This window comes from Vespa mandarinia, chromosome 17, assembly GCF_050613455.1.
Source record: "Vespa mandarinia isolate Hongniang chromosome 17, ASM5061345v1, whole genome shotgun sequence".
In the NCBI taxonomy this organism is placed as follows: Eukaryota; Metazoa; Arthropoda; class Insecta; order Hymenoptera; family Vespidae; genus Vespa; species Vespa mandarinia.
In genome coordinates this window covers 4,082,501-4,110,310 of record NC_140826.1, presented here as the reverse complement: position 1 = coordinate 4,110,310, position 27,810 = coordinate 4,082,501, and the positions used below count along the sequence as shown (strand labels likewise).

The 27,810-nt window shown below is 33.5% G+C and overlaps 3 protein-coding genes across 18 annotated transcripts in view; 1 reads left to right on the top strand and 2 right to left on the bottom strand.

Annotated features, from left to right (window-relative positions):
• The first annotated feature begins 1,064 nt into the window (after positions 1 to 1,064).
• On the top strand, positions 1,065 to 9,553 carry Cln3 (CLN3 lysosomal/endosomal transmembrane protein, battenin). Of its 6 annotated transcripts, none has more exons than XM_085662201.1 (9): positions 1,065 to 1,495; positions 3,079 to 3,275; positions 3,347 to 4,573; positions 5,896 to 6,038; positions 6,515 to 6,673; positions 7,845 to 8,181; positions 8,325 to 8,474; positions 8,641 to 8,781; positions 9,047 to 9,553. In XM_085662201.1, exons 3-9 carry the CDS (start codon positions 4,385 to 4,387, stop codon positions 9,185 to 9,187), a joined length of 1,260 nt encoding a protein of 419 aa, XP_085518327.1. In that variant the 5' UTR covers positions 1,065 to 1,495; positions 3,079 to 3,275; positions 3,347 to 4,384; the 3' UTR covers positions 9,188 to 9,553. The 6 variants fall into 6 exon arrangements, with proteins under 6 accessions (XP_085518327.1, XP_085518326.1, XP_085518325.1 ...); XM_085662200.1 differs by having other exon boundaries at positions 3,079 to 3,933; positions 4,012 to 4,573; XM_085662199.1 differs by adding an exon at positions 2,233 to 2,532 and having other exon boundaries at positions 3,079 to 4,573.
• A 131-nt stretch (positions 9,554 to 9,684) lies between these two features.
• LOC118443491 (actin-like protein 6B) lies at positions 9,685 to 13,044 on the bottom strand. Its single transcript, XM_035870575.2, has 7 exons — positions 12,824 to 13,044; positions 12,546 to 12,740; positions 11,927 to 12,364; positions 11,521 to 11,861; positions 11,356 to 11,451; positions 11,116 to 11,270; positions 9,685 to 11,024 (listed from the first exon to the last, which is right to left on the bottom strand). Exons 1-7 carry the CDS (start codon positions 12,846 to 12,848, stop codon positions 10,943 to 10,945), a joined length of 1,332 nt encoding a protein of 443 aa, XP_035726468.2. The 5' UTR covers positions 12,849 to 13,044; the 3' UTR covers positions 9,685 to 10,942.
• Positions 13,045 to 14,027: 983 nt separating this feature from the next.
• The window catches only part of LOC118443474 (cell adhesion molecule Dscam2), a 203,105-nt gene continuing 189,322 nt past the window's right edge, over positions 14,028 to 27,810 (bottom strand). For 3 of the 11 annotated variants that reach the window (XM_035870522.2, XM_085662194.1, XM_085662195.1), the window contains 15 exons: positions 25,038 to 25,343; positions 24,246 to 24,545; positions 22,702 to 22,833; positions 22,471 to 22,610; positions 21,915 to 22,147; positions 21,396 to 21,610; positions 19,927 to 20,520; positions 19,541 to 19,810; positions 18,611 to 19,065; positions 18,262 to 18,535; positions 18,025 to 18,195; positions 17,771 to 17,925; positions 16,059 to 16,278; positions 15,505 to 15,595; positions 14,031 to 15,408 (listed from right to left, as the gene is read on the bottom strand). In XM_035870522.2, coding sequence (XP_035726415.2) covers positions 15,144 to 15,408; positions 15,505 to 15,595; positions 16,059 to 16,278; positions 17,771 to 17,925; positions 18,025 to 18,195; positions 18,262 to 18,535; positions 18,611 to 19,065; positions 19,541 to 19,810; positions 19,927 to 20,520; positions 21,396 to 21,610; positions 21,915 to 22,147; positions 22,471 to 22,610; positions 22,702 to 22,833; positions 24,246 to 24,545; positions 25,038 to 25,343 — 3,821 coding nt within the window. In that variant the 3' untranslated portion in view covers positions 14,031 to 15,143. Of the gene's footprint in view, positions 15,409 to 15,504; positions 15,596 to 16,058; positions 16,279 to 17,770; positions 17,926 to 18,024; positions 18,196 to 18,261; positions 18,536 to 18,610; positions 19,066 to 19,540; positions 19,811 to 19,926; positions 20,521 to 21,395; positions 21,611 to 21,914; positions 22,148 to 22,470; positions 22,611 to 22,701; positions 22,834 to 24,245; positions 24,546 to 25,037; positions 25,344 to 27,810 lie in introns of all 11 variants that reach the window. The other 8 variants (XM_085662192.1, XM_035870519.2, XM_035870526.2 and 5 more) reach the window with 8 other exon arrangements.

Here is a 27,810-nt window from a genome sequence, read left to right as displayed (position 1 = left end):
GCATTTAATAAGAAAATTTCATTACTTTTTTTATCGTTTAAAATAAAAATTATTTATTTTACAAATCTATTTCATATTACATACATTTCTATGCGGTTATGTTAAATGCTTACATTTTATGCTCTTTTTTATCAAATATCGATAAAATAGCAATCTGTAAATATTTGTTATCGATTATTTTGATCTCGAAAGGAAACTACAGTTTAAATTTCATACAGTTTCCTAAAGAAGAATATATTTTTTCTTTCTTTGCTCTTGTGTTATCTTTTAAAAGATAATTGTGGTATTTAGTGCAAACGATAACGATAATCGTAGTAATATATAAACAACAATATATATAGTAATAATGATAATAATAACAATATATATAGTATATATGATAAAAAAAGAAAGTTTTCAATTCAGATTAATTTTCCGATTTTTCTTTTATTTTGATATTGATTAAAAATTTCGAAAACATTTGTCGACAATGAATTATAATAATTCTAATTGTTCTATTTTATATCTTAAATATGATTGAGCGATATTATTTAACAATGTGTATGATAAATATACAAGGAAAAACTTGACAATATCGTAGCGATATATTGTGTCCATGAAAAACATGTTACAGAAGAAAATGGTTAAGTATATATAAATATAAATATGTGAATATATGTATGGATTTTCTTGAAAGTAAGAAAAATAAATTCGACCATTGATCTTACGAGAATGATTTCGAAAATAATAATAATAGTAATATCGTACAACATTCAGAAGTTAACAGAAGTATGAATCATTTAACGGGTGGCCTGAAATTAAAAATAATTACACTTACCATTGTATTTTAAGAGTCAAAGTAAAGAAACGATAATTTCATAGATTTTTGAAAACGATTAATCGATTGTAGTCGAAATAACTTTTTTCCTCTTTTTTTATTCATTATTTTAAAGAGAAATGATTTTTTATCTTCGTTGTTATTAAAAGGCTATTAGTTTTCTCGAACATGACTCGGCTAAGACAATTTTTCTGACGCGCAGTCGCACCAATGTCGACCATAAATCGTTGATTTTGCCTCCAAGATATTTATTTCAATTCTAAGACTCGTCAAGGCAGGCACGTGCTACCATTGCTCCTAGAATATATATATATATTTGTATATATATACACGCACACGCACGTACACACATAAATATATATATATATATATATATGTATATACACATACATAAAGTGCTTGTGCAAAGATTTATAAATTACGATCCTTCGTAATTGGTATTCCTCATTTAAACCTTTTTTTTCTTTTATCTTGTTTCTAGTGATATTAGTGAGTGAATTAATTTTTTTTGTATTTAGATGTTTCTAATCTTTTTATAGAAATTTTTATATAAACTGTGATCGTGAATTGTGATACATATGTACTTATGTATGTATTATTTTGTGAGAAGACTCATCATCGAAAATTTATATCCTTTTTGTTATTGGTATCAATCGATTTAGGTGAATTAATTAATCGGTAAGTCGATTATACAAATACACACATACACACACACACATATATATATAATATATATATACATAAACCATTCTCTTACTATAGTTTCTGCTACTCTTTGTGAAAGTAAAGTCTATATTTTAGCTTTATTCTTATTACACTCGTTATACTTCATGTACTACTTTTCGTTCGTTTACGATCTTGGATTTTAATTCTAAGAGAAACAAAACATATCTTTTATGTCTTTTAGAGTTTTATTTGCGCGAGTTCATTAAGCGATTAAAAATTAGCATAACGTTTCCTTTCGGAGTGTTAAGGATTGAATGGATAATTCTTTTACCTTTTTCATTATTCTCTTCGAGAATTTTAATTGGAAATTTCATGATAATTAAATCTTTGGTTGCGCAATTTTTTTTCTTCTTTTCAAAAGCTCTTAAAAAAAAAAAACATTTACTATTTATCAAATAAATATTACTATGGAAATTATTAATTCATAATTACTTTTTATAAAATTTCATGAATAACGATATCGTTGAATATATATGTTACAGTTTACATATTGAATTATATTAAATTTATTAATCCATTATAATTTTGCAACACACACGACGTTCCATTAATATTTATTTTTATATAGTAATTTTTTTTGTTCGTATTGTCTCAATTATTGTAGTCACTTCACCTCTCTTATATTTTCTTTTTTTTTTTTTATATTTCTGTTTTCACAAAACAACGATACCACTCGATTTGATTTCTAGCCATCAATCATTGTGACAAAAGTTGGTTAGCAAGAAAGTAGTTCAAGTGCAAGTGACCCAGTCGCTGCCAACATAGTGAGGTGATTCACTTCAGGGCCGTTACGCGAATTACGCCGAGAAAAGGCGGAAGTTTTCTTCATGTCGTCATCATTTTTACTTCTTCCTCCTCCTTCTTCTTCTTTTTAATAGTCAAGATCGTAATCCGATGAACGAACGATTACATACATACATTGAATCAATTAGTAGGTGGAGGTCAATGGAAAGTCACGAACGGTCGTATCTTTTGTGGATTCAGAAAGGGTACTACCTCGAAAGTATGATAACCTTTTACATTGAAACTTTTTCTTTTGAACCTTAAATATTTTTCTTTATTTGATCTCATTCGTGAATTTATGTATCAACCGAACGTAATATATCGTTTTAATGTTTTTTTCTATTATTTTTTATTCTCTGTACATTCAATATAATTTTCTTTTTTATAATTATTTCGTTTATTAAAGAAATTCACACTATTACTGAGCCTAAGACATTTATTTACTTTTTTCTTCTTCTTTTTTTTTTTTTTGTCTAAACGTATCACTTATAGATAAGTCTATCAGCTGATCGCAGAGAATATACTATTTATTTGTACTATTGATTCCCTCGTGCTTTTATTATTTGGGACAATTTATATAGATAATTTTATTATTCGACTCAAAACTTATCATTTCATTTATCTTTTTATGAACCTTTTCTTTTCCTTATATTTTTTCATTAATTAACCATTGTTTCTTTTTTGTTTTTCTTGAATATTCTTCATTTCTATTGCTTATCAATTATATTTCATCTTATCTTTCTGGTTGACAGGCTTGCACTTGGGAGGAGGCCACGATATAAATTGGAAACAGATGGATTCGCGATAAGCGAACAGAATCGATCGAACTTTCGAGCGGAGTAACACGGCATTGAGGAAGAAGAAATAGAATAATTGAAAATATTTGCTTCTTAATAGGAAACTGATTTTGGATCACTTGAGAATTTTCTTTGAGAAAAAAATAAGAATAGTAAGAAAAAGATTTGTTATTTTTTCTTTGTTGTTTTTTTTTTTTTCTTTTTTTCATTGTCAAATCACCAGAAATATCTTACGTTCGGGACATCGAAAAGATTGCTTTACATATTCTTCAAGAAGATACATATAAGAAAAACAAGAATCAAGCAAGCATAATCAGATACGGAGGCCAATAAGAACGTTAAAAAGGAAGTTCCTTGAGGAAAGGGAGCGAAGTTTCTCGAAGACTTGACCGCCATTAGCTTCGACTGACTCCCGTGTTCTACACTCACAATCTTCTTTCTTCTTAAGAAGAAGCAACTTCGTAGGTGCCGTGTAAAGAACAAAGATCTCTCTTAATACTCGTTAGTTAGTTCGTTCGTTAGTTCGTTTATTCATTCATTCATTCATTTATTCGTTCGTTCGTTCGTTCGTTCGTTCGTTCGTTCGTTCACATAAATATTATCATACTTTTCTTTTTCTTTTTTCTTTTGACTTATGAAACGGACAATTTTCTCCAATTAAAAATACACAATAATTTCGTCGTGATCTAAGAGAAATTTGAGGAAACATTAACAAGCGAGTAATTTCGACGATAGAAATTTTCAAAGATTTAGAAAGAATTATTAATATCAAGACGTCATTGAGAAGAAGCGGCAAATTTTTCGAAAAAGGTGGAATATAGTGAAAAAAAGATAGATAGATAGATAGATAGATAAAGAAAGTTAAATCAAGACTCTTATTTTTTCAAGTTGGAATCAATTTCGAAATTTGAAAAAAATACAGTGAGATTTGTTCTGTCACTTCTCGGATAAACAATTTCGAAGGCTGTGAGCACGTGTATTTAACTTAGAAGAGAGAGAGAGAGAGAGAGAGAGAGAGAGAGAGAGAGAGAGAGAGAGAGAGAGAGAGACGAAGAAAGAGAGAGAGAGAGAGAGAGAGACGAAGAAAGAGATATATAAAGAAGGAGCCTTCACGTGAGACAAGCTAAAGAAAGAAAGATATACGTCTGCTAAAGTAGTTGATGTAAGAGAGATAGAGATCGGCGTTCGCTATAACACGAGAAAGATAAAAAAAGAAAGAAAGGGTTCGACCCCTCTTTGGAAAACTGGTTGAGAGGAGAACATGGTAAAAGGAATTCTGCAAAGCGTTGAACTCAACGCCGCCAACGAATTCGACGAAGAAAGAAAACTGAAAAGAACGAGATGGAGAAACCTTGTTGCATTTTGGATACTTGGAATGTGCAACAATTATGGTTACGTCGTGATGTTAAGTGCGGCACATGATATTCTTAACAGCAAATTTGGTAATTCGGTAAGTAATTAAATGATATATTTTCTGTTTTTTTTTCCTTCCTTTTTCTTTGTTCTTTTTTTTTTTTTTTTTTTTTTTTGGTTCTTTCTTTGATAAAATATGTTAATTGATACGTAATGTTAATGAAATTCATTCGTGACATATTTATCATTTACTTTGGAAGTAAATTAAATTTGCTCGAAATTAGTATTGGAATACCAGATATTTGGAGAGAGAGAGAGAGGAAGGAAGAAAGGAATAAAGAGATAATTAATTTATCGTTTCAATTAACAATTCGCTTGGATTAATTAAAGAAAAAACTCGCTTTATTAGATTTCCTTTTTATCTTGTTTGCAACTTATCTTTTTCTGTCTCGATTATTCGAATAAGAAAATATCACGATCGAGATAATTTTATTCGCATACATAAATACATATGCATCGTTCTGGTTAGTAATAATGAAATATGTGGTTAACGTGAATTCATTTAAATTCATTATCTAGATATTTTTTAATTGTAGAAGAAAAATCATTCATTTAAATATCAAGGACATTATACAATTATATCTTTATTTACATACAGTTTATTTTTAAAATAATGTATTTTCATATATAATTTAAAATTTCCAGATTATATTTTTTATTAAATATATATAATTTATAATTCATAAATTTTGCTGCTATTAAAATCAATTTTCTTTAAAATACGATGTCAACGAATCATCCCGTATATAAATATTTGTCGTAGAGTTCAAAGTTTAACATCTTAAAATGAAACGGAATTTACGCTTTGATCTTTTACGATCGATATTTTTTCAAGAAAATTATTTTCTTACGAATAAATTATTCACTATAATAAATATCAGATTCTTTCGATTAAACGTATCCGCTAAGAACTATTATGTTTTCTCATAACACTACAGGAGCGAATTCAATCTAAAATTATGTCACACAAAGCTATGCATGTAACGAATCAAAATAATGGGTTCTGATTGTATTACGTAACGCATGGCATCGTTTTAATATGACTCAATTGTCGCGTTTATGTTTTTATCACGTAAGTGATACAATAAAATGTATATTTCAAAGATTAATCTCAAGCGATTAAGTATGATTTTATCGATATGGAATTAAAAAGAAATCTAATACTAGAATAAAAGAATTCTTCGAAATTGATTTTTAATTAGATTTACCTTAAAATATTTTTTTCTCTCTCTCTCTTTTTTCCCTTTTTTCTCCACTTTAACAAATACAAAAAAAAAAATAATACATTGAAGTTACGTATCATCAATATTTTTATTTGAAGTGTTACCTAGATTCCTAATTTTTTTTTTTTTTTAATAGAACACAACAACTGAGACTAACGTGACAGAAACAATTACAGGAAGATCATGTAATAGCATATCGACCGGAGCTATACTTTTAGCTGATATATTACCCTGTTTAGTTGTTAAAATAACTGCACCTTTCTTGCCGTTTTTTGTGCAGTGAGTATCTAATTTATATGTTAATTGCCTTAAACACGTTATATAATTATTGTTATTATGTATTAACAAATATTTTTGAAGCATCATCGAATTCACAAGATTTCATTTTGCCATATTTGTCCTGGATTAAGATCAGTGACAATTTGGCAATATTATTGATTATGTTTTTAATTACGAAATTAATATGATATAACGAGAATATAATAATTTCGTAATATAGAGTTTTAATGAAATGTATATAATCGTCAGATGATTTCAATATGATTTTCTTTATATTTTCTTTGAAGTAACAAAGAAAAAAAAAAAAAAACAAAAAAATAAAAACTTCGTAGATTGTAGCACAAAAAATTCCGGTTAAAACGCAGCTCGTCGACGCAGCTCGTTCGGCAACATTCTGCGTAAGTCTCTCCGGGGACTATCTTAATTCCATATTTCAAAAATAACGCTAATCGATATATTCGAATCATTAATTACAGTGTTCGACTGGCTACCTGTGTGTTATTTTCCGCTGCAGGATTCATCATAGTATCAATGAGCATTACAGAATGGCTTGCAATATTGGGCGTCGTTATAACATCTGTTTCCTCGGGATTGGGTGAAGTTACATTGCTGAGTTATAGTCATCAGTATCCAAAGTAAGTTAAACAATGAATATATTTTATTTCATTTTAAAGTTTAATCAATCTTTCTACGAGTTTCTCAATCATCTTTCTAAAATTTATATTGCTTATATATATTATTGTATATATATATATATTTTCTTTTTTTGGTTTGTTTTGTTTTTTTTATTTCATTATTTTGTAATTATGATGTTCGTTGACTCAGGGATTTTTTAGCAGTTCGTTATCGTCAACCTTCCCGTTAATATTCACGAAAGCACGGAGACTTAGGCAACAGAGATAGTAAATGTAAAAAGAAAATATTTTTTTTTAACGCTCGGTCTTTTATATATTACGACATAATATTTTCATTTGGTATCCATCCTGAAAGATATTTTTATTGAAATATGTCACTAAAAAAAAAAAAAAAAAAAAAAATAAAAGCAAGAAAGAAATGATGAGAATTAAAGAGACAAAGAGAAAAAAAAATCAATATGATTCACATATACAAATAAAAGAATACTTATGTGTATATATATATATATATATACACATATATACATACACATAAGTAAAGAATTACGAATGCTCTTCTCTTATGTTATCTACTGTGATATAATATAGGTACGTTCGTTAATTTATTTTCAGTAAATTTCTATTCTTTTTAAAACGTTTCAAACTAACACTTAATGGTCTAACTACTTATATGTTAGTATCGTACGTTCTCATGCGCACAAATATTTGTGTGTATGTGTGTATGTGTGCGTGAGTGTATGAAGAAATTGGGAGAGAAAAAGGAATACAAATTATTATTATTACCATTCTTTCGAAGTAATATAATCGTTTGAAGATTACTTTTCTCTCTCTCTCTCTCTTTCTCTCTCTCTCTCTCTCTCTCTTTTTCTCTTTTCCTCTTTTTCTCTCTCTCTATCAAAATATTAATTACCTCACTTGAAATATTAATTAATTCTATATCTTATCATTCTCTCGTTTAATCTTTCTGCATGTACTATCACGTATACTTATGTATGCTTTTGCAATGTATGCATTTATGCATGCGAAAAAGAAACCGTAAACAAAACGTATGTGCAAGCTTAAAAATATATTCCACGAAGGAGTTCCAGAAAAAAAAAAAAAAAAAAAAAATAATAATAATATATCATTCCTGACATTGCACATATATTTCATTCTTTCTTTGTTTTCTTAGAGAAGTTATCTCAACGTGGTCGTCGGGAACTGGAGGTGCCGGTATCATTGGTGCCCTATCTTATGCGAGTTTATCAATGTGGCTGAATATATCAGAAACTTTGCTACTAATGTTGATTGTACCATTAATACAAGCTATAACGTTTTGGTTCATCTTGGTTCATCCAACTCAAACAAATATTCCTATTACCAAGGATGGTATAGATAGTCAGGAACATATCATTGAATTACCGAGAAAAAGTTTCAAGGATAAAATCAATTTACTTCCTGGTTTACTCAAATACATGATTCCTCTTGGATTCGTTTATTTCTTCGAATATTTCATTAATAACGGCCTGGTAATAAGTTTCTACTTTCTAATTCAATCTTATACCTCTCTATAAAATTTTCCTTCTTCTTCTTCATCATCATCATTTTCTTTTTTTTCATTTTATAGATGCTTCGAATTTCTTTTATTAATTTATTCTTTTATCTTTTATAGTATGAATTAATTCAATACGATAATATATGGTTGAAACATCAGGAACAATACAGGTGGTTTCAAGTAGACTATCAGATAGGTGTATTTATTTCGAGGTCATCGGTGAATCTAGTTAGCATTAATAAGATCTGGATTATGGCTGTTCTACAGGTAAGGAAACATTGTACTTCTGCAATAATATTCAACGTAATATGATTCTTTTCTTTTTTTTTTTTTTTTTTTTTTTAATAAGCAAATTTTCTTTTTCCTTATCGATCGAACTATTTTTTTTTTTCAAATGATGTAACTTAAATTCTTTTTTTTATCATTTTTTCAGTTCCTCAACGTCATTATTCTACTTTTCGAGACGATCTATTATTATATACCAAATATTTGGATCGTCTTTACTATTGTACTATGGGAAGGTCTTCTAGGTGGTGGCGCCTATGTTAATACTTTCTACAGAATGTCGACTGAGGTATATATATAAATTTTTTTTCTTTCTTTTAATTAATGTTAGAATAATCAATCGACGAATACATGAAAAATAAAAAAATTAGTTTTAATTTTTTATTATTTTGAATTCATTCAATATTAGAATAATAACTGAAACAATAGCTTTTTCGTTTAATATATTATTTCTTTTTGTAATATATAGTTCTATAGTTCGGTAGAATGTATGCGCGTATTTTTTTGTTCTTTCTTTTTTTTTTTTTTTCTTTATAATTTCAATTTGTTTTCAGATTCCACGAGCGGATAGAAAAATTTCTTTGGGAATTGCCACAATGGCAGATTCGATTGGTATTGCATTAGCAGGTTGGTTGGCAATGCCAGTGCACAATGCAATTTGTCATCTACCAAAACCAGTGCGATTAGGTAGCTAGGATGGAATATCCAATTGTTTTCGATAAATTCTACAGAAAAAGAAATTTTAAGATCATGCTATCAAGGGATGTGACAGAGAAAGAGAGAGAGAGAAAGAAGAACGATCTTAATATCTATATATACATATATATATATATATATATATGTATGATGATATGTGTATGTATTTAATTTATTATTTAAAATCATCCAACGGATTGAGAATTTTATTGATTGATTCAATCTATGAAGTATGGTCGTAAATGGTTAGATTACATTTAATCTTATTAATTTAGGTGATGCGACCGAAAATGATGAAAGTGATAAGATCTTTATGATTTTTTTTTTTATAATCCATCAAACAGATAAATTCTTTGTTAATTTCATCCTATGTCTATTTTATTTAAACGTCTTTCTCTCTATTTCTCTTTGGTATATTATTATATATGGGAATGCGGAGAGAATACGGTGATAGATGTTTCAGTGACGTCTGCGTTTATTTTCCTTTTGTTGGAATTTTTAATATTCATCTTGTACAAATGTGTACATATTCGTAAAAGATTAGGAACAAGGATAACGCGCGTCTAACTCGTTATGAAGATAAAGAGACTCACATACACCCACATGCCGTACACATGTTCTCGCACATACACACATAATTTAAAAAGGAATCGTGGAAATTAATTTGTTCGATTTTTCAAAAGTTACACATAGTTTTTCGAATGTTAACATCATGTTGAAATTTTCAACTACAGATTCCGTTACCATTTTCTTTTTTTCTTATTTTTTTTCTTCTTTTGTTTTTTTTCTTTTCTTTTTTTTTTTTTTTTTTATTGCATTAAAATTTCCCGATGAATTACAAACGAATTTTTTTTTATTCAACTTCCAAACACTCGGCTATGATGAGACGATACGACGTACAAGCATTTATAGCACTTAGCTTTTACAACGTCGAATTACATTATTTAATCTATTTCGTTAATTAAGGATTAATTCCAATATTAATAGCCAGTCATATAGACGTTATAGATTATTTCATTATGTGTATATATACACATTGGAAAATTGTTTTTATTATTTTTTTTCTTTTTTTTTCTTGTTTTTTTTTTTTTTTTTTTTTTTTCAATAAATTGGACGCAAGAGAAATGTCGAGTATACGTGCGCAAAAATTGTTCCTTCGAAAGTTTGCTATAGCAAGAAAGGAAAAAAGAAAAGAATAAAAAGGAAAAAAAAATTCATAGGTACATTCAAAGATTTTTTTAAAAAATATTATCCTTATACAATTTTGTGACTTCTTTTTTTTTCCTTACGCGAAAGCGCGAGTTTACTCGAACATTTTTTTTTTTTTATCGATCAACAGACGATAAATTTTTATATTGCATATCGTTGATCTTTCAATGTTGAAAAGCATTAAAAAAATATGGAAGAAAAATAGGAACTTCGATAAAGCAACGTGCGAATGATTTGGTTAAAATAGGAACTGTATCGTTACCTTTTTAATAAGCACGTTGATCCAACGACATCGGCGATTGTATAAAACGATATTTTGATTAATAAAATGTTTTACGTATTGACTAGTCGTTACCATTTCTTTTTTTTTTTTTCCATTCGCCAAACGTCGATCTTACCGTTTCCAAAAGTCGTTGCAAGATACTTATCGTCTTAGATGCATTAAGTAATAAATATAGCTAATTATTATTACCCTAATCTCTATAATATGTATGTGATAATAATGGAATGTTTATACGTGTATTTTGATTCAATTATTATTTGATTTATCGAGCCGAGCAAGGTGGATCGATCTCTGTGCGTTGTGTTTCAAAATCACCCTTCCACTTTTCTAAAAGACCTCGATCTCTAAAATCCATATGAATTCAATAGATTTGTCGAGAATCATTTAATTATTAATAATATAAGAGAATAAAGTGAAAAAGAAAATCAAGCTCACCGTTCTAAAATCAATTTTCCGGACTCCTCGTATTCCTGTCTCGAAAGCCACATCTGTTGAAAGGATCCAAGTGAGCTAAGGATCGAGCCACCGATCCAGGCACCATAACGTCGTTCGCTCGAGCTATTGGCGCTGATTATCTTCAGTCTCATACTCTGTCAATGATGTTTGCCATAATGAAATTAAATATAACAGATAATAGGATGACCATGAGAAAATGATTAATATATTATCGATTACCGGAGGCGTCTTACTGGCCAAATCTCTGTTCAATCTGTCGCTGAAACCTTGGAGACAAGAGTTACCTCCTGTGACTACGACGCTACCGTATAAACTCTACGATCGAGAATGATTTCATTAGAAGGACAGATGGAATATATTGTTAATGAATTTATTGATACATACAGGTCTAATATCAATGTCACACATTCCAACACTTGTTGTTACTAACGGACCAACGCCTAGAATACTAGCACCAACACCTTTAACATTACTAGGATCAAATAGTGCCTCTGGTATCATGAGTCTTACGGAGCCAAAATCATCGTTATAACCAGTTGGAAATTCGAAATGTTTCATAGGTAATGTATTAGCCATGTCCTCGTCGTATGGACTGTCAGAAACTTGCAAGCAATTCATTTGAAAGTCTTGCAATACTTCTCGTACCATGTAACTTAGCCAAGAAGTGGTTGGTTGTGGTCCTGGTCTTCTGGTCCAACGTGGAGGATCTCTTTCTCTTACCACATCTGATAATAATGATTAATGTGAATCTATCAAAGATCTTTATATAATTAATATGAAAATAATTTACCTTTACTAGCAACAAGACAAGCAGGTACCAATTCGATATCCTTTTCTTCAAAAAATTGTCTACATTGCATGGTAATAAAATCGCCGCCCAAAGGACTTTTGACTATTCCCTGTGTGATAACATAACCATCGTGAACCGGAACGGCACTGGTATGCGTCGCACCACTGTCGACAACCATAGCAGTTGATCTTCCATTGGCGTAAGCCGCCAAAACTGCATTCTTACAGATATACATAGCCGGAACATTAAACTTTTCGAACATTAATTCAAGAAGTTTCTCTCGTTTCAATCTCGTGTTCCAGGGACACTCCGTCATTAAAATCGGATGGTGTTCTGGTAAAGCATGAAGACGTTGTTTATACGTGTATTCGGTTAAACGTTCGAACATGTCCCAATCTTCGACCATACCATCTTTCATCAAGCTGACCATCTCCATATCTTAAACAGTCGAAAATAGACATCAATTGTATGGTTTATCGAAATAATAGTAATAAAAAATAATAATATAAATTTTGGATCAAGAAGAAAGAAAAAAAAACATTAATATTTAATCATAATCGAATAATCCATACGTCTTTAATGTAATAAATTATTATAACTAGAACGAGATGACATTTACCCTTTTTACGGACTTGAATGGCAGTGACGTCGATGTTGTAATGCTTTCTGACGGTATGATTACATTCAGGCAAATCAACGGGATCCTCCCATACGCCAAGATTCGTTGGGATTTCAGCCTTCGGTGTATCCTCACCGCCATATCCAACGCGAAGGCTCTGATGTCCAACGTCGAAAATGATAGCACCGACCTCGTCTATCGTAAAAATGATTAAATACATTCAATTATTATATTTCAAATGATCGTCCAGAAAAATACGAAGAGGTTGCACTACTCACCACCACCGTAGACACCACCGCTCATAGTATCTGCAAGGAGCTACGGTCTCGCGCATGCTCAATGTTGTCCTTCGATGTTGCGCCTCCATACTGAAAAGCTTTTCATTATTCCTGGATATTCGATATCTCCTCTCTTACCCTTTACCTCCTGTTGGATAATTCGAATTTTTTTTTTTTTCTTTTCTCTTTTTCCTTCTTTTAAATTGCGATTAATCGTGAGACGTTAAAAACAAAAAGAAAAAAAAAGAGAAAAAGGAAAAAAGAAAAAAAGAAAGAGAAATTTCATCGAGAAGAAGAAAAAATAATATTACACATTAAGTCCTTCCTTTATCCATTTATAGATAGATAGAAAGCGATCCGATATATCATCATTTAATAATTTCACTAAGGATTATTTTGGAAATAAAAGAGGGCTGACATTAGGATTCAATCGAAACGTTATCAATATGGAATTAGTGTTGTATATTTTACAAAGTAAATAGAATATAAACAATCTAAAGTCATCTAAAACACAATAGTACGAATTTCGTGGTAAATCATTTCATGTGTCATAAAGTAGACGATATATCAACAGGGCGAGTTCTCTCTCTCTCCCCCCCTCTTTCTCTCTCTCTCTCTTTCTTTCTCTCTTTCTAAAATTTTCTCTCTCTCTCTCTCTCTCACTCTCTCTCTCTCTCTCTCACTCTCTTTCTCTTTTTTTCGGCTCGCGTCACTAATCCGAGAGTCGAAATAACGAGTACGACTGAAAAACGATCGATCACATTGTCGAGTGAACGATTTCACTTATTAGATGCGCTTTTCGCAAACTGATTCGAGATGACAACACATATAGATATCCGAAGGCTTTTGCGTCATTATTTTTCTTGAATGAATTTCTTTTCTTTTTGTTACAACGCCGGATCCGCCGATGGTTAATCGTTGACGGCGAGTAAATTATTTCGAACGTCGTAGTTTTTATTCATTTATTTATTTATTTATTTATTTATTTATTTATTTATTCATTTATTTATTTATTTATTTTTTTATTTTTTTATTTTTTTATTATTTTTTTTTTTTTTTTTTTTTTATTATTTTTTTCTTTAATCGTTGCTTGGAGTTTAGATTTGAGCGTATCATTCGTAAAATTTACATCCTTTGCACGACACGTCGAGAGTAAGAAAAATGAGAAATCGACAATCGCAAGTTACTTCTTCTTTCTCTTTTTTTTTTATTTCTCTCTCTCTCTCTCTCTCTCTCTCTCCTTCCCTCCCTCTCTCTTTCTCTTTGGTATTTTATTATTTTTTTTTTGGTTTCCTTTTCTTTGTCTCCTTTCGTAGGATACCTTCGTACGACACTGTGCTCTGTTGTACATACATACATAATATGAACGAATTTCATCTCTAAGAAGAATTTATTTCGGTGTCTCTCTGTCGAATCTCTAATTGGAAGACGAACACGTAATACACGGAATAAAAGTTTGCTCGTTGCTCATTTTTCGAATAACATATACGTCGTGGGTGTAGAAAAATCCCAAGGAAGGAACTTAACGCGTCCGAATTAACGCGCGTCGAGTTTGCTGACTCGTTGAATGTCTCTCGAGGAACATCGAAGACGGAGACATATATGTACACATATGTGTATATATATATATATATATATATACACACATATATATATGTATATGTGTGCATGCATGTATGTATGTATGTATGTTTGTATATATATATGTATGTATATGTATATATACATATGTATGTATACAATATACTTTTGAGAGAGCTGCTGTCTTTTTGGCACGAATATTGTGAGTCTCGTCTCGATAAACAGTATTATCGTCATGGCGACGTGAAAATAAAAAAATGGCAGTTTAGAGAACACGTGGTATTATCGTCACGTGGAAAAAGAAAGAAAAAAAAAAGAAATGGCAGTTTAGAGAACACATGGTTAAACTTGCGAGCTTATTTCAGGATTACAATCGATGCACGTTCCATGCGCCAGTTGTTGAAGAAACGCGAGGCAAGACGAAGAGAGCGAAGGAAGATAATTTTAATTAACAAACGTCCTGATTAATTAATAACAGACGGACCCTAGCTCACATCGATATAATTAATCTTAAGGGTGCGAAAAAAGGGTAAAGGGAATATGGTAGGTAGGTAGGTAGGTAGGTAGGTAGGTAGGTAGGTAGGTAGGTAGGTAGGTAGGTAGGTAGGTAGGCTAGGTTGGTTGATTGGGGTTTGTTGGCAGGTAAGTCGGCCGGTCGGTCAATTAGTTTGCCTGATTTTAGGTGTCTCTTTGTTTCTGCGCGCGCGCTCGAATGTATATACGTCAGGTTTACATTTATTTACACCGCGATTACGAAGTCACGGACATTTCGTTGGCTACAGTGACCACGGTCAAGGTCGCACTCTGCTTCGCTTAACTCAAACGCGTCGGAGAAGCCCGAGGGTGGGTCCAACTTGGGGACGAACAAGTTTCCTGATCCGTCACGCTCCTGGTCCCGATTGGTACAGGAATTGCTCGACTGGTGCTTGGAATTGCTAATCCCGGTGATTGGCCCGAAGTTGGTACGGGTCTCCTCGCTGGGATGACGCGCCAACCGTAACATCCTGTTCCGAATAATAATGTCTTTTAGTTATCAAACGAATCTTATTATTATCACGAAGAAAATATCTTTTAAAGAATTATTTGATCCTTCAACTTACTTGGGTCTTCCCCTTCCAGGAAACGATTTTCTCTCAAGAATCGGTGAGGGTTCTGTAGACGTGCTAGATTCTGGTCCATGGTACAGGAAGTCTAGAACAGGAGATATAAAATTTCTCTTGAAAGCTATTAAACATATGGACCAGATAAATTATTTTATAAAACTGATTCTTTACGCACGTGGCGCACCTTACATATAACAAGGGACAAAGGCAAAGGCAAGTGGGTGCTGTGGTGCGTACAAATCGTAAATCCAGCGGTATTTTAACTTAACAAATAGGACGATCGACCTGGTTGAATCATATGTGAGGATAGCACAAAAGATCAGAAAAAAAGAGAGAGAGAGAGAGAGAAAGAAAGAAAGTGAGAAAGAGAGAGAGAGAGAAAGAGAGAGAGAGAGAGAGAAAGAGAGAGAGAGAGAGAGAGAGAGAGATCAATAGAATCGAATCCAAGAGAATGAGAGAAAGAGAGAAACAAAAAGGGAAAGTAAAAAAACAAAAGAGACAGAAGAAAAATAGAGAAAAAAAGTGGTAGAAAACAATGATAAACTGCATACTGTGGACACGCGAATCGGCGGCAGACGCCGAATGGTGCGAATCGACGAGATGATTGGAAGACTCGGTTCGGCTGCTGGTCCCGACTTCCGTGTCGCTGTCCGAGCCCAGGGTGTCGTATTCCTCCGACTCGGACTTGCCCTGACTGACCTTGTGCGTTTTGTGCAACGGTGCAGAGGACGAACGGCCTCCGCGTACCTTAGTGTACCGGTTGCAATCCGACTGCAATCAGACGGAATTGTGGTTCGATGAATGGCACTTCGCACGAGGAGAACGAGGACACGATACACCGATGTCCTATACATACGTCCATCGTCTTTCTCTATCTTAGTAGTATATTACGACGAGCTATCCTTCTCCTTTAAGAGCATACAACGATAGTTTCTCTTCACGTTTCATCCTGTACCCAAAAGTTCCTCGTTGATTTGTGTCGAGTGGATTGAATGATCTCTAGATCAGGGCCACTCTAATTCGATTTCAACGAACTTTGCCAACATCTTAGGAGTTCACAGCTCGAAACTCTCGAGGTACGCCATCGATAAAGAGATAGAGAGACAGAGATAAAGAGAGAAAGATCGTTTGTGTGCGTTACTCTCTGATATTGATTTTAATTTCGAGCGCCAGAAGAATGAGAAAAATCGAGAGGGAAAGACAAAGTGAAAAAGAGAGAGAGAGAGAGAAAGAGAGAGAGAGAGAGAGAGAGAGAGAGAAAGAGAGAGAGAGATAAAGAGAGAAAGACCTAGGCTACTCTCGATGTGCAATCGAGATTATCGTCCAAGGTATGTTAAAAAAGAAAGAGAAGTGGCTATGATCCCCCGAGTGGCGCTGATCTAGATTCTTACGAGTCTCCTTTGTTATTTTTCAACGTTGTTCAAAGAATGAAAGATGCTTTTAAGGATCGTAAGATGGCGGAATCGGAGAGCTGTCGATGTGAGTGTCGGTGTTGCATTTCCTCGGACAGACTAATCAGAGCTGCGAAAACGAAGCAAGGTGGGACCAGCAGTCGCAACGATCGTTGGGCTATTTTTACTTCTTTGCTCGTGAACCTCTAGTCTACCGTTCACGCAATTTATTACGGAACTTAGGAGATAGAGGTAGAGAGCTTCAGCCTGTTTATCCTGATGGATACCGCAAGAAAAGAATGTGAAAGAAAGAAAAAAAGAAAAAGAAAGAAAGAAAGAGAGAGAGAGAGAGAGAGAGAGAGAGAGAGAGAGAAAGAAAGAAAGAGAAAAAGGAAGAAAGAATGAAAGAAAGAAAGAACGAAAGAAAGAAAGAAAGAAAGTAAGATAGAAAGAAAGATAGATAGTGAGAAAGAAGGAAAGAAAGAAAGAAAGAAGGAAAGAAAAAAAGAATGAAAGAAAGTAAGAAAGAAAATAAAGGTTTACGAGGCCAGACTCTGTTGGTGGAAGCCGTAGTGCCGCATGCTGAAGCAATATTTTTTCCGCAGCGTTTTTTTAGCGCAAAAATCTGACAATTGGAGAACGAACGATCGGATCGATCGTCCGATCAGCGAAAGTAAAAAGAAAGGAAAAATAAGAAGAGCACCGTCCATGTATTCGTACGCATCGATTTTTGTAATTGTCGTACATGCAGTGTGCAATGTGTGTATCGCGGGTGTCGTACGACGATGCTTCGGTATGAGGATGCATGATGATGGTTAACGAATGAAAAGCGATGAGAGGATGAAAGGTGGAATCAATGAGCCGGACGATACCTCTCTTAATTGTAGAGTATCGGCAGTAGACAGCCGAGGATCATGATAAACGAAGGTCTGAAGTGGTGCTGCTGAATTGCAACGGCTGTCACCTCCTGCGGGAACACTTTCCTCCAATTGGAATGTGGCATACGGATAGATGTCCTCCGAATATTCTACAACTCATTAAAAATTCGATCAAATTGACGGAAAAAAAATATATATATATATGTATATATATTACATATGACTTTAGTTGCAATGTCTTAGCTCACCTGGAATTTTTTCTAACGTGGCCATTTCACGTATCGGAGAACGCAGAGGTTTTCTGACGGTGGCATAATATTGTTCTCGTTGTTCCATATTCTGTTTATTGTCTAATGCCGCAGCAGTTTGAGCATCGTGTAGGCTACCCATATCACCCATGAAAGAACCTACGATCGATACTGAAAATTAAACGATTCGCTTGCCCTCGTAATCGTTATTACGTTCTGGGAACGTGGTATACTTACGTTTTCGAAAACAGTAAAATACAGCACCTGCTGCAGCGATAACGGCCAAAGAACTCAGTATCAGTGGAACGATCAATTTTAGGTCCGAGTATACCGGCGTATGCTGTGGTATAAAATGATCGATCTCGATCGTTGCTATCGTTGAGCTAACGTGAAGTTGTAAGGTCGTCACTTTGTATTCGACGACCGAGGAACCGGCATTATTGTGTGCTCGTATACGTATGTCATAGGTAGTACCAGGCTGTAACTCGCTCAAAGTATAAGTCTTCTGTACCTAAAAGAGAAAATGAAAAGATTAAGGAGAATCCAAGCGAGATAAGAAGGATGAACCGATGAAAATGAATGGTACCTCGATGTTGCTGGAAACTAAAGTCCAAATATCTTCTCCGTTCTTTCGAAACTCTAATTCGAAGTATGTTATAGGACAGCCACCGTCGTTCCAGGTACTAAGATGAAGCGTGATCCAGGATACGTTGACGGTGATAAATTTATCGGCGCTACCAGGCGAATCTTCTGGCTTTGAACCTTCGGTTCTGGCTTTGACAATTTCGCTAGGCGAGCCCATACCAATTCGATTGTACGCCGTCAGATACATCTGATAATCATTGCCACACCAAAGACGAGACAGTACGAAGCTGCTCATCTTATGAGACACTTTGACCTCTTCCCATTCGCCGGATTCTCGTTTATAGTGGAGGATGTAGCCTCTTATCGGAGCACCGCCATCGTCACCGTTCTTCCACTGAACGTTTATCGAATTACTCGTCGCGCTGGTGGCGTGTAAAAGTGGTGCTGCCGGTGGAACTGGAAAAAAAAAGGATAGAGAGAGAGAGAGAGAGAGAGAGAGAGAGAGAGAGAGAGAGAGAGAGAGAGAGAGAGAGAGAGAGAGAGAGAGAGAGAAAGAGAGAGAGGAGAGGGAGAATGAATGGGGGAAAAGGAAAAGGAAAAAAGAAAAGGAAAAGAAAAGAATGGAGACGAGAAACGCATAGAGACCTTAAATGACGCGAATCCGATCCAATTTTTATGACGCGAGTAGTAAGGGTTTCTCTAGATAAAACTCGATTTTCTAAACGAAGGAAGACTCGAAAAAAAGCACTTCTAATGGTCTACCTTCGAGGCAAAAGTTCATTTTAATTTTCTTTACCGAGATCTAATTTATTAACTTGCTCGAGTAGATGTTAAAGGACTTGGCACGTGACCAACCCTTGGTAAAGTTGTTAAACGAACGATAATGAGGCTAACACAAAAGAAAATTCATTCAATGTTAATGGAAGTATACCTTGTACGGTCAAACGATGAGTTATTTGATCGGAACCGTGACGATTTTCAACGAAACAAGTGTAATTCCCACTGTCCTCTCTGTGTAACTCTGTAATCTGTAAGGAACCGTCTGGCAACATGGATATTCTCGCGGATGATTTCACCATTTGACCCCATTGTTTCCAGATTACCGAAGGTTCTGGTTTGCCAACGCTCTGACAAGATAAAGTGACGTCTTGTTTCCAAGGAACGATGAGGACCACACCAAACGAATAAATTGCAGCTCGAACTATGAAAGTTCAACGCATCCTTGTTAATCCAATTTTTCATATATATCTCATAATACATTAATCGTAAAATTAATCCTATCGGTGAAAAAACTAAACGACGAAATCAAATATTCACCTTCGCTCGATGGCGAGACAGTAATCAATGGAGTCTTTGGTCCCTCACCAACCGACGTGATAGCAGCTATACTGAACTCATACTGATTCCTTTTATGCAAATTCTCAGCTTGGTAACTAGTTTGATGGGGTGAGATGGCTCGTCTAAACCACTTGCTGTCAGCACCAACGCTACGGATATGAACGTTGTACGAAGTGATATTGCCGTTGCTTCTTAGTGGTGGTAACCAAGAGACGATGATGGATGTGGCTGAACTAGCAACGGCCTTGACACCGGCTGGGACTTCGGGAAAGTCTTCTTCGGTGACACAGTAAAGTGGTGCCGAGGCAACTCCATCGCCAGCTCTTGTAAAGGCCAACGCTTGTACCGAATAATTCGTATATTTTTCGAGGCTATGTATCACCACAGTTAGAGCAGTGGTGATCTTCATTTCGGACTTGCTAGATTCCGTTAGAGAGTCCATGTTCTCCCACATCACTTTGTAACCCTTCAGAATGCCATTCAAACTGGAATCCGGCGGTGGATCCCATGAGAGTTGCAACGATTGCGAGGACAATGCCGTACATCTTACGTCCTGAGGTGGATTACTTGGTACTGTAAAAAAAATAAGAAATCCTATTCCTCTCTTTAAACGATCATAAAAACAAATCTGACATTAATTCTTACACGCTTTCTTTATAACGAATACGCGTAAAACTCTCAAAGCTTATTAAACCTTTATCGTTGTTACTGATATTCCTTTAAATTTTTTTCACTCCACGTTCTCTTTCCAGTCTAATTCTCTCTTTCTCTCTCTTTTTCTCTCTCTGGAGATAACCTTCAAAATGCTTAATGCACGCAAAGCACGGGATTGGCTTTTGCCAAGAGGTGGAATGTTTATCCGGCTTGGACGATGAAAGAACGGAAAATACTCGAGAAATTTAAGCGGCGTATCGCATTCAATCTTGCTACGGATTAAAGAAAAGTTATTTGCAAGTGGATCACTCGATCTTTCTCTTTCTCTCGCTCTCTCTCTCTCTCTCTCTCTCTCTCTCTCTCTCTTTTACGTTTTATCTTTCTCCGGCGCGGGCAGCCAACCGTTTCACCCACCGGTTTGAATTTATTATTTAGCCGAGCGTCGACAGTCAGTGGTTTGTATGCATTACGAAACTCGCGATAGGCTGCAAAGCGTGAGCATTATTCTTTTCTCATGAATCTTTGAGGCCTCTCGAAATCGTGATGAAAATAAGAGAGTCTAGACGAGAAAATTTATTTTCTCCAAACAATGAAGAATTTTACGCTATACGAGAACCATATTAACAATAATAACAATAATAACAACAATAACAACAATGACAACAACAACAATTATAATAATAATGATGATGATAATAATAATAAAAATATAATAATCATATCGTCGATTATAATAGTATTTCACATTGAAATAATAAATATATTCAAATTATAAATAATATTCTATAGCTTACCATCCTCGAGAGTAGTAGCAACGATTTCTGGTGTTACTGGTCCTTGGCCGAGAGTATTGTAGGCTTGTACTACTACACTATATCGAGTGAACTTCTTTAAATTCATCAATTGATATTGACGACCTGGCAAAGAGGTCCTTGCCAAGCCTAACGCCACACTGGCTGTTGAAATTCTTCTTTCGACCGTTCTGTAAGTGTACTGTTCGGCTGCCAAACTAAATCGAAGAAGAAGCCTCATATATTTATCATAATAATTATTTTAAATATATAATGATATTAAGATGAATAGATCAAGATTAATAGATATGAATAAAAATAAATTTAATGTTTACAACATATGCAATATTTTGAAATTTCTATTTAATTATTTTTATATATAGAGATATTAAGAGCTGTTAATAATAATAATAATAATAATAATAATAATAATAATAATAAGAATAATAAATGATGAATGACGTAGCTCGCTCGTATAATACTTGAAAATAATAAGAGTGAGTTGGTTCGCTTCGTGATTACCGGTGTTCCTTGTATCCAACGTGATAACCGAGAATTTCCCCATTCCATAAATCATGATCAGGTGGATCCCAGGTGACGTTAAACTCGGTCGAGCTGACGGGTTCCACCTTGAGGTTTCTCGGAGGACCTCCTGGCTTTTCCCCATCTGTCGTCGCGTCTAAAATCTGAAAAGCACCAGGGGGGCCTTCGCTAAGACACGGTAGGATTAACGACACGATAGGACGTGTCGTCCCCTGTCGTCCAATCATAATTAAAAGGACATCCACTTATGTCTATATAATATATATAAATACTATATACATATATATATATATATATATATGTATGTATGTAATAATAGTGGTATGTTTATCAGCGTTTAAAAAAAAAAACAAGAAAAAGAATATTACAGTCTTGCGCTGTAGTTAGTAATTTGGTATGCTACTAGGATAACAGTATGTACCGATAGAAAAAAAATAATTGATTTATTTATAAATCTATCTGTTTTTTTTTTTTTTTTTTTTTTTTTTTTGTTTAAATATTAACACCACCGATATTAACATGCGGTGATACCTACGTCGCTAGCTTGACTTCTACCGAGTTCATTCTCTGCGTAAACGCGAAATTGATAAGTGACGGCTGGTCGAAGACCGCTCACATGACCATAAGCTCTGGATCCTGATACGGTTGTATGAAAGGTATGATCGTGCCAGACTTCTAAAAAAAGAAGAGAAAAATCGATCGTTCGAGAAACGCGAAATCTCGATCGAGATGGTATATACTCGAATGAAAAGAGCTTTATACTCGCCGGAGTCCGTCTTGTACTCGATAATGTATTGTGTAATCGGGCTGTTGCCATCTTGGCTGGTTGTCCATCCAATTTTGATGTAACGACTTCCTTTCTCGATCACGTGGAGATTCCGAGGGAAGTCCGGCGGTTCTATATGCGTTTAACGCGAAAATAAATTATAATAAATAATAAAAGAAACATAACATATTATACATTTGCATTTTCAATATTTAATATAAAAGGATTAAGATTTTTTAATAAAATAAATGATCTATTCTTCTTTAATCAATGTGTAGAACGCGTATATATATATATATATATATATATATATATATATATATGTACGTACAATTTAATTAAATGGAGAGCTTTTATAAATTAACAATAAGCTAATAACAATTGCAATATCATCATAGAGATTTTGGTTGTATTCACAGATAATAATAGTTCCGAGATAATAATCGAAATGATTATTTGATTTATTTTATCTTTTGTTTGGAAATCTAAAGATTTTTTTTTTTTTTTTTTTTTTTTTGGCATTATATTATATTATATCAAAATCATGTAAAAGTATTATCTTATTAAATTCTCATGTTATTTTACTTTTCTCATTATCCATAGAAAACGATAGATTTGTCGATAGATCGTTCTTCGAGATGACAAGTTAATTTAACTACGGATATTGCCAGAAGCTTCAACTTGCATTTAATAAAGTTTTCTGAGGATAGTTTCATTTTTACGTTTTCTTTTTTCTTTTTTTCTTTCTTTTCTTTTCTTTTTTCTTTTCTTTTCTTTTTTTATCAATGGTTGCTTCGTTTTATATAAATAAAAAATAAAAAAGATATTCTTTATTTCGTCGTTATTATTAAGTTTTAGAAACGAATGTATGTATGTATTTACATACACGAGATCGTGTAAAATGTCCCTATGAAAAGAAATATCTTATGCTAAATTAATTAGATTTTATTTTTTTTAACGATTTACTATCTCCTTTGTTCTCGATATGAAAACGATGCATATCTATTATTTGCACGTTCGCTGCAAATTAACGATCTCTCTGTGGACCGGCCATAAACGTTACGATCGATCATATATTCGCATATACGGACACACACACACACACACACACACATACACATGCTTGTACTTTGTATAATAATTAAAAATGTCGCTGAAGGCAACGTTAATCGATTCATGAATTCACAAATATTCGTTTGGAAGATAATTATTATTGAGAAAAGTGACACATACGGGAGGATTGACTTTCAAATAACGTATACAGGGTGTTCTCTTCGAATTTGATATAACTAATAATAATAATAATAATAATAAACGATCGTACGAGAAAATAAAGATTTACAATCTAAATAAATTTTATTTATTTACTTTCTTTTTCTTTTTTTTTTTTCACTAGAATCACTACGATTTTTAATACGATTAATAATTGTCGACAAAATCTATTCAATTAATAGTAAAAAAAAAAACAAAATAGTATTCTTTTCTTTTTGACTATACTCTATTATGATTTTAGGGATACACGATATAGAATAATATAAGGTCACCTTGTATATAAAGATGAATGGTAGTTTCATCTCGGCCATAAGCATTGGTAGCAATGCAAAAATATCTACCGCTGTCTTCTCTGCTGGTGCTTGCGAAACCAAGCACACTGATAAGACCATCAGTGGTGTTCTCTTCCTTGAGGGTATAGCGATAGTCGGAAAGAGTTGGTTCTATTTGAAGGCCACCCTTTCGCCAGCTTATCTTTAAGGGATGATCGCCCTTGGCCTCGCAACGAAGCGACGCATTTGAACCAAGCCTCGCAGTTTGATTACGATGTTTTTCAACGAAGTGTGCAGGAACTATTTATGTACATTGAACAAATATTAATATTATCTATTCTTTTATATAAAATAATTTATTTATCACATATAGAAATATATTTATTCATTTGACATAAACCAATACGAATATAAATTAGAATAAGATTTTAACAATTGAATAAACGTTAAAATTTTTATTTCCATATTTGTAAATTGCAAAGTTAGATTAATATTTTTTTTTTTTCTTTTTTCATTAATTATAAATACATATATATTAACCTTGACTTTCTTTTGTTCATCTTTTAATTTAATTATTTTCCTAATAACGAAATAAAAATTAATTAACTCGGTAAAATATTATTTTTCTATTGTTTGTTTACTCGTTTCTTTGTTTGTTTTGTTTTTTTTTTATTTTTTCTTTTCTTTTGAATTATCGATATCATTATTATCAGAGGATTAATATCGGAAAAGAAAGAATTGATTAGAAAGAGTGATCGATAGCATTATTTATCGAAGTATCACTTATCTCACCATTGACAGTTAAGTAGACCACCTTGCTCAATCCAGCACCGATACCATTGAGTGCTTCGCACAAATAAAATCCCTCGTGATCCTCTTGTACTCGACCAAAGACGAGTGAACCATTTGAGTGTATTCGAAGATCTTGAGTGTGTTCGTGACTTGCGATGTCGTAATAATTGCCAGGTTTTTTCCCTGTTGCTCTACGCCAAGTAATAGCAGGCGGTGGAAATCCTTCGGCGTGACAATGGAGGACCAATCTTGACATTCCTTCTGACGCACGAACATCTTGAGGCTCCATTACCCAACGTGGTGGCACTGATTACGATTAAATAGATAAAGAGAATTATCGTTAATCGATTAGATCGATCTGACAATTGAAACGTGAGCTTCTTCAAAAAGATTTCTTTGAAGGATTTTGCTCTATATCTTTTTTTTTTTCCTTCCTCCTTCATTTTTTTTTTTTTTATTTTCCTTCTTTCCACTTTTTCATTTTCTTTCTAAATGAAATACTTTTTGAAAAAACCTCACGTTTCCGGCGAAGCTTATCGGGTCGAGGCAAGAGCTAGAAATTCTCTTTGATCGGGCTTACAGCAATTTCCTACTTTAGCGCAAGAGAAACAAAACAAACGATAGAAAAAAAGAGGAAATACTGAGAGAGAAAGAGAGAGAAAGAGAAAGAGAGAGAGAGAGAGAGAGAGAGAGAGATAGAGAGATAGTGAATTCTATCGATGTCGACGAGAAATTTAAACGTCGATCGATTAATATTTACGGTACCCTCTAGAACAATGTCTCTCACTCTCACGAAATAAAATTTCTTATGCGTTCGGGAGTTGGAAAAGAATGAGATGGGGAACAAGCCGAAACAAGAGAGGAAAGGGGAGAAAGAAAAAGGTATGTTTGAGTCGATGAGAAAATGTGGAAAACAGTGTACTCGTGACACGGGAGAAAGGCAGTTTAATCGATCGTACAATCTCTTTCTCTGTATATATATATATATATATATATATATATATATATATATATATATAATATATATATATATGTACGTATATGTATATTTCGTATACTTTGTTTTCTCTTTTTCTCTCTCGGGAAAAGGAAGATATCAGTGCTGTGCAAACACCAACGTTCGACGATGCGGTGATACAGTGCTGTGCACTTGCGTTTCAATATATAACAAAAAAAAAAAAAGGAAAAGAAAAAAGAAACGAGAAAGGATAAGATGTCTACCGACATCTGCGTGAGAAGAAATTGATAAGATTAAACGAAACAGAACCGAATGAAATAAATAAATAAAGAAAAAGAAAAAGAAAAAAAAAAGAAAATCAGCATGTGAGTGCAAATATGTGCGTGTGCATCGCCCGAAATATTATGTGATATACCTACATACGTATCACACAATTTTGCTATATTATCATCGGCTTAAACATCGAAGATGAAAATTTACGAGTCGAAACGAAATCATTTTCTACGGCGAAGCCTAACTTTATGGCAATTTAAAGGGAATATAAAGGGCCGTGAAAGGGAAAAAACGGGGATGAATATAGGTGGGATGAATGACGATAAGAGAGGATGGGATGGGATTTTGGCCTTTCATGCAATATCATCTCTTTTAATGCTTCTCTGAAGGACACCGCGATCTCGATGAATTCTCATCGAGGTTCTTGTCTAGAGTAGGATCGCGGTGACCTTTTGGGAGGGAAATATAACGGTACAGATAAGGTAATGTGCGATTTTAGGATGTGCGAGGTGAGTGTGCGTGAATGTGTTCTATGTGTGTGCGAAATACACAAGTTACGGTGACCACCGACGGTGAAACGCTCTCTCATCTCTATATATACATATATATATATATATATATAAACGAATGTGAATATATATGTATATACATATTATGCTGTGCTCAAGTGCTTTTGGTGCTTTTTGGCTGTTGCATGGCTGTTGTCGCTGCTGCTGCGGCTGTGGCTGCTGCTGCTGCTGTTGCTGCTGTTACAATCGTACTATATAGATACGAGTTGTCTCGAAAGAAGAATTCTAGTACTATGTTTATCCGGATAAACGTACTATCGGTTCAACGGCAATGCCGTCGTACTAGCCGGTATCAAAATTCGTGTTCTGAATATTTACGAATATCCGGATAATAGAGAAACGGATATATCGTCTATCTATCTATGACCATCCCCTTATTCCCCCATCCTCCTTCCCTCCCTCCCTCCATTCTCCCCCAGGCCTTTCAGCCTTCATCCACAAAAAATAAAAGGCTTGGAAAAAAGTCACGTGGATTAGTATTCTCCCACGCAAGATTTATTTCCCATCGAAAAAGAATTCTTCTCCTGGTCGAGAGTAAACAATTTTGTTATTCTGCAAATGTTTTTAGGGCGAATAAATCTTCCCTTTCTTTTTTTATAATATCCTGATCTACATATCCCTGGACGATGCAAAGCCAACGAATCTATTTTTAAGATAATATTAGATTGATTCATAAAAATGTATGGATATGTGTGTCGCATTAGTTTTATTTTTCTTTTTTTTTCTTCTTTGCACATGATACTTTTATTTATGAATCAAGCCAATAAAAACGTCGATTTTTTTGCAGCCCTAGCTAGCGTGAACAATGATAATAATAATAATAATAATAATAATAATAATAATGATAATAATAATAACAATAATAATAATAATAATAATAATAATAAAAATAAAAAAACATCATGCTATATCAATATGGTACTGCGGCTAGCTGCTGCTGCTGCTGCTGCTGTTGCTGCTGCTGCTGCTGCTG